At 43.2% G+C, this 7262-nt stretch overlaps 1 protein-coding gene across 1 annotated transcript; it reads left to right on the top strand.

Annotated features, from left to right (window-relative positions):
- Positions 1 to 1367: 1367 nt before the first annotated feature.
- Positions 1368 to 6698, top strand: LOC123663262. Its single transcript, XM_045597951.1, has one exon. It carries the CDS (start codon positions 1368 to 1370, stop codon positions 6696 to 6698), a length of 5331 nt encoding a protein of 1776 aa, XP_045453907.1.
- Positions 6699 to 7262: the final 564 nt, after the last annotated feature.

Genomic DNA, 7262 nt, shown 5'->3' with positions numbered 1-7262 from the left:
AAATGGTTTGAAAGGTAGCAAGTTATCACTACCATTTTATTATATTTAGCTATAATATTTAAATTCCTGGAAAAACATAAATGTGTTATTAGTTTAACGTAAGCGTAACGTTGTTTTTTGTGTTTTCGTGTGTGTCCTTATGTTTGTGAGTGCTTTTATTCTTGTATCTATGTATGGGTATTTATTTGTATGCGTGTATCTGCTTTTAAATGGCAACATTGTTGTTCAAAACATACACAAAGATAAAAACTGAGACTACAAAAGCTTCGAGAACCAATTAGCTTTTAAAGAAACAAACAATTTTACTTACCCACTGGACGCGCCAGCGCGTTAACTTTGATTAATCTAGAAATAAATAATGCTCGATCCACAATCCATTTGAAAATCCCGCCCGCTGTCTATCCCCTGACCTATAGTGAACATTGCAAGTGCAACTTTATAGCTGTGCATCAAATCGTAAACTTATCGAGTGACGTCGTGGATCTTCGTTTTTTCTTCGGACTTTTTGCTGTCAATATATAATAACGCATCGAATGCACCGCGCCGCGCCCGCTAATTTGTTTTTTAAAACATACGTAATTTTGTGCCGTTTTGATTAATATTACCTACCGTAAATCTATAATTATCCGCTTTGGGAGTTGTGTGAGTGAAGGGAAGAAGACTGTATCAGCCCTGGACAAAGTGTTACGGCGCTCGTCGTGTGCCTGAAGGACAACGGCGGCGGCCATTTAAGAAGAAGCTTGCAAAGGTCAGTTTCCCTTCCTCCATAATTCCAAAGTCCCTACGTCCCATTTACCTGTGGGATCGAGCAAGCAAACAAATATACAGTCCACTAAATTTCCGCTTAGAATTTCGTATACCCGCGCCACCATTGCTGGTTCCATTCGAGCCGGATTTCGAAACCGCTAATTGTTAAATAGTTCTAAGTTTATAAGATTTGCACGTAGGTAATTGATTATTCCGCGCATCATATTATCTCGTTTCTAAAACAAATTAATTTCGTTCGTCCCGCATTGCTTAGGAAATAAGGTAATTTTATATTGATTTGTTAAGTACCTACACAGGCCATACGTAACATATTTATCGTAATATTAGTTATTTTACATAGTAGTTGTCTCCCGCTTAGATATTAATTAGTCTATTGATTAAATATATCGTCTAAATTACGTAATTACGTACGTGAAATAAAAGAATACATCTGTTCATCGATTCGAGTACCTAATCTTAGATAGGAACAACCGTGCGTGACCTTTAACTGCACGCGGCTAATAAGTAATAACTTTACGCCGTAACAAACATTACTCGCGTATTAGAATAATTTTTAAAACTTACAATCGTTATATTTCGTTTCTTAGTACTTAGTAAACATGTCAAAGAGTAACAAAACGACAGAGGATTCCGAAAATAAGAGTGGTTTTGATACTCAATTAGTTATAATGGAGCAAAAACGCAATGCGATATTTAGCTATCTACAAGAAATTTTTGATATGTCAAAAAATGTTAGTACTAGACCTTCATTACGGGAGGACTTCCTCGACGCTAGTTCTAACATAGACACATTGCGTTCCGAATTTAACAAAATAGTGGAAGACTATAACAGTCGCTTATTATTGCTAAACCCTTCAGCGAAACCGGAGTTCGGTAGCCTAACGTCATTTGAACGCCTATACAGCCGAGTTAAGCGTTTAGTCTCTGAGTATACGGGAGGTGTAAAAATTGCAAAGGATGATGACCCGCGAAGACTGAAACCTTACTTACCTCCGATTCAATTGGTATCGTTCGATGGTTGCGACTTGAAGGCATGGAGTCTGTTTTATACAAACTTCAGAACAATCATACATGAGAACCAGACTCTTACCGACGCCGAAAAGTTATACTACCTTATGGGGAAATTATCCGGAAAGGCCAAATTGGCCTGCGCTGGAATCACGCCATCCGCGGAAAATTATCAACTAATTTTTAAAACGTTAGTTGATAAATTTGAAGATAAACGTTTTTTGGCAACTTCGTACTTAGATCAAATTTATAATATTAAGGCGATGTCAAACGCGACTCCGACCAACCTTGAAAATTTTTTGGACACTTTTGCATCGTCGGTTGCCGCGCTTAAAAATTTAAATTTAGATAATCTGGCTGACTTCTTATTTTTATATCTCGCTCAAAAGAAGTTAGATCCGGAAACTGTCCGCCTCTTCGAGTTAAATAAACATAATAGCGACATACCTTTGTATGACGATTTTGTTGCTTTCCTCCGCGAACATATTAAGGTATTACAACGCACTTCTGGGAAACAGGATGTTCCGAAAGGTGCTGAACGAAAAGCGGATATGGCTTCTAAGCCACACAAACCGCCCAAGTCGACGCATACATATACTACTACCGCGACTACGCCTGTACAGACTTTCTGCTCGCTCTGTAATTCACAACACGAGCATCTTTATAATTGTTCCGCTTTTCATAAGATGTCTGTTGAAGATCGTTTCAAGTTTGTTAAGGCGAACAACCTTTGTATAAATTGTTTTGGGAACCACCGGTTAGCTTCTTGCTCCAGTAAGTCGCGGTGTCGCTGGTGTGCATCTCCTCATCACAGTATGATCCACAGGAATTCCGCCAATGTAAATTCCGCATTTGTAAATTCCGCGTCTTCTGGTGCAACTTCTGGTGCTACTCCTTCGCAGAAGGCGCCCGGTGCTACCGTGCACCATCCTGCTACTACCAGCACTGCTGGCAACGACACCAGTAAGTCACAATCTTCGGATTCACCCGCACGCTCCAATGACGTATCGATTTGTTCATTGTCGAGTTCTAATATCTCTCGCTCACCAACTACGGTGCTGCTCGCCACCGCACGCGTTATTGTCTTCGATGCCAAAGGGAAAGAATATTCTGTGCGCGCATTATTGGACAGTGCTTCACAGAGTAACTTCGTCAGTCGTAGTTTATGCGAACGCTTAGGGTTACAAGCAAGTAAGAATCCAAGCTGTTCGGTAGTTAAAGGGATTGGAGGTACAACCAAACCGATTCAAGGCTCAGCTTCGATAAGGTTCTTTTCTAGGTTCGATCTCAGCGTTTGTTTCGACATAGACTCGCTCGTTGTAGACAAGGTCACAGAACGCTTGCCCACAGTCCCCGTAGATATTGCGAATTTAATAAATTTCAATAATTTACCTTTGGCAGACGATACTTACTTCATTCCAGGAGACATTGATCTGCTGGTTGGAGCCTCAATATTTCCGCATCTCTTGTTGTCACGTAAGGTTCAAGGTCAATCTGATCTTACCTCGCCGCTAGCTCTGGAAACGGTGTTAGGCTACGTTATCGTCGGCTCTGCTCCTGTTCGTGCTGACAGTTGCGCGACGGTTTCTTACTGTTGTGCTACAGATCCCCTAGACACCGCCGTGCGTAAATTCTGGCAGATGGAAGAGGTGAACGCACCGAAAGCATTAAGTCCAGACGACACGGCGTGTGAAGAAATTTATAGCAACACTACCACTCGCGAAGCGGACGGACGGTACGTGGTCGCACTCCCTTTTAAGGGTGACGTACTGTCGTTAGGTGATTCTCTTAAAAAGGCTAAAACCCGCTTCTTTTGCTTAGAGCGCAAAATGTTAGCGTCGCCTAAGCTTAAAGAGGCCTACGACAGCGTGATCCTGGAATACCTAGACAAAGGATATATCTCCCGCGCATCCCCGGACACGGAGGCAACGCAGAATTTGCCATCGTACACGATTTCGCATCATGGGGTCATAAGGGAAGACAAGTTGACCTCTAAATTGCGCGTGGTTCTGGACGCTAGTTCCAAGACAACCACACAAGTTTCCCTCAATGACATTCTGTACAATGGTCAGAATCTGCAGGGCAACTTATTCAATATTATCGTTAATTTCCGCTTATATGGTATCGCTCTTTCCGCTGACATTCGTCAAATGTTCCTTTGCATTGGAATTCGTCCATGCGATCGAAGGTTTCAACGCATTTTGTATCGCTTTTCCCCGCAAGAACCTTTAAAGGTTTATGAATTTAACCGCGTTTGTTTCGGGCTTAAGTCAAGTCCGTTTCATGCTCTGCGTACAGTGAAGCAACTCCTTTTAGATGAAGGTGCTTCATACCCACGTGCTAAAGAAACCGTAGATGCGGGGTTGTATATGGACGACTTCGTCTACAGCGTCGATAGTGAACACGATGCTATCTCCACCGCTGCCGAAGTGATTGCTCTCCTGAAAGCTGGTCAGTTTGACCTTGTGAAGTGGATGAGTAATTCACAAAAGGTTTTAGACGCAATTCCGCTGTCTCATCGTCTTTCCGCAGTTAAAGAATTCGACGATTCTGAACCACATAAGGTACTCGGCTTATGTTGGTCACCCGCTACAGACTATTTCAGTCTTAAGATTAGTGTTCCCGCTGAATCATGTACTAAACGTACAATTTTGTCATGTGTCGCTAAAATATGGGACGTCATGGGTTTCGTTGCTCCCGTCGTCTTATACGCAAAGCTTCTTATCAAACAACTTTGGTTGTGCGAATGTGATTGGGACGATGTACCTCCTGAACATATTATTGAACAGTGGTCCCGTTTCAAGAAGGAACTACCCTTGCTAAGTGAATTGAAAATTCCACGGCATGTAGGCATCGTCACTGGCGATATCGTAACAATCGTGGGGTTCGCGGACGCGAGCGAAAAGGCCTATGGAGGAGTAGTTTATTTCCACGTAAAAGATGGCAGAGGCCTTCGCAGGAATTCAGTATTTTTGATAACTGCTAAATCCAAAGTCTCGCCTCGTAAAGTCGTATCACTAGCGCGATTGGAGCTTTGTGCGATCCTTACACTAAGCAGCTTAATTACAAGGGTAGTTGAAGCCTGCAACAACCGCATTAATATCGACCGCATTCTCGCTTTTTCGGATTCAACGGTGGCATTGTGCTGGGTGCATTCTTCACCTCATCGTTGGGACACTTTCGTGGCCAACAGGGTCACCAAAATACAAAATGAGTTTCCCGTTCAAACTTTTTTTCATGTGCAAGGCACTGACAATCCCGCCGATTGTTTGTCGCGAGGTCTTACACCCGCACAAATAATTGATCACCCGCTTTGGTTCTCTGGCCCTGAGTGGCTTGAAACGGATCCAAATCTTTGGCCTGTTACCGCTTTCAATCCTTCCACGGTGTCACAGCCTCCGGAAGAAAAGAAACATGTTCTTCTCGCTGCAGAAGGCAGCGAAGGAAATCTAATAATTTCGCTCGCAGATCGCTTCTCATCATGGTCGAAGTTTTTACGTTGTGTAGTTTACGTTTGTCGTTTCGCTAAGCTGCTACCGCGTCGTGAAACAGTGACTGCGTCGGATCTGGATTACGCTGAAAATTTGATTTTGCGTGAAATACAGCACTCTTACTTCGCAGACGAAATTGCCAATTTACAATCAGGCAAATATTGCAGCCCAATGTTTCAACGCCTCAAACCTTTCCTTCAAGATAAAATCATAAGAGTTGGAGGTCGTTTGAGAAACGCCGATATAAGCTTCGATACAAAACATCCAATCATTCTGCCGCGAAAGGGTCATATATTAGATCTTCTGGTTGATTATCATCATAAAGTCAATTGCCATGCCGGTCCAGATTTGTTGATGTCCATACTCCGTCAGAGATATTGGATTTTATCCGCTCGCAATTTAATTCGAAGCCGTGTACACAAATGTCTACCCTGCTTTAGACTGCGCGCTAAACCAAATTTTCCGGAAATGGCAGATCACCGCTCGTGTCGAGTTACGCCGGCCGTTAAGCCTTTTTTGCACACTGGCACTGATTACGCAGGCCCCTTTAAAGTGACTATATCTCGCGGCCGCGGAATTCGACCAGCAAAGGCATACGTTTGTCTATTCGTGTGCTTAACCACTCGCGCTGTACATATAGAAGTTGCGAGCGATTTAAGCACAGCTAGCTTCCTCGGAGCATTTAAACGCTTTCAGGCGCGCCGAGGTCTCGTCGCTCGCGTGCACTCTGATAATGCGACAAATTACGTATGTGCCAAGCGCACGCTATCTGAATTGCACGACTTTTTAATGTCGAAACACTTCAGGTCTGAATTTGGTCACATACTTGCAGAAAACCGCATCGAATGGTCACTGAACGTTCCAACTGCTTGTCATTTTGGTGGCAATTGGGAGGCCAACATTAAAAGTCTCAAAGCTCATTTATATCGCGTGATAGGCGACCAAATTCTGACCTTGGAGGAGTTCAGTACTGTGCTTGCTCAAATCGAGGCAGTCATGAACTCTCGTCCATTGTGCCGCACACTATCGAACGATCCATCGGAATCTCTCGCGTTGACACCGGCTCACTTTCTCACCCTCACTCCTTTAAAATACTTACCGGCTCAGGAGATAGAAGAAGGTCCGTTACATTTGCTTTCGCGCCAAGAATTGATCGATAAACTTGTTCAGTCGTTCTGGAAACGATGGAAGGCTGACTACTTACATACGCTACAGACTCGAAACAAATGGAACACTCCAACCAATCCGATCGCTAAGGGGGATGTGGTAATAATTATAGTCGATAATGCACCGCCACTTCACTGGCCGTTAGGGGTAGTTGAGGAAGTCTTCCCTGGATCGAATGGTGTCACGCGTATTGTTCGCGTTCGTACCGCTACAGGAACGTATTTGCGTCCTGTAGTGCGTCTTTGTCCACTACCTAAACAGTAATTAGTTGTAGTCATTCCGCGTAGGTTAGGTTAGGTTATTCTTATTTGGTTTTATTAGTCATAATAATTTAGATTAGATTTCGTATTTTGTTTTCTAAATCTCGTAAACTCCGCGTCGTAGTTTCTTTGAAGGTAGCGCTTCAACCCCGGGGGCATGGACGCGCCAGCGCGTTAACTTTGATTAATCTAGAAATAAATAATGCTCGATCCACAATCCATTTGAAAATCCCGCCCGCTGTCTATCCCCTGACCTATAGTGAACATTGCAAGTGCAACTTTATAGCTGTGCATCAAATCGTAAACTTATCGAGTGACGTCGTGGATCTTCGTTTTTTCTTCGGACTTTTTGCTGTCAATATATAATAACGCATCGAATGCACCGCGCCGCGCCCGCTAATTTGTTTTTTAAAACATACGTAATTTTGTGCCGTTTTGATTAATATTACCTACCGTAAATCTATAATTATCCGCTTTGGGAGTTGTGTGAGTGAAGGGAAGAAGACTGTATCAGCCCTGGACAAAGTGTTACGGCGCTCGTCGTGTGCCTGAAGGACAACGGCGGCGG

Source organism: Melitaea cinxia, chromosome 20 (genome assembly GCF_905220565.1).
Source record: "Melitaea cinxia chromosome 20, ilMelCinx1.1, whole genome shotgun sequence".
NCBI classification, from domain to species: Eukaryota; Metazoa; Arthropoda; class Insecta; order Lepidoptera; family Nymphalidae; genus Melitaea; species Melitaea cinxia.
The sequence above is the reverse complement of the archived record's forward strand: the minus strand, read 5'-3'. Positions and strand labels throughout refer to the sequence as shown.

Excerpts from the sequence above, each read along its gene's own strand:
- LOC123663262 (XM_045597951.1), top strand. The coding sequence starts at position 1,368 with ATGTCAAAGAGTAACAAAACGACAGAGGATTCCGAAAATAAGAGTGGT.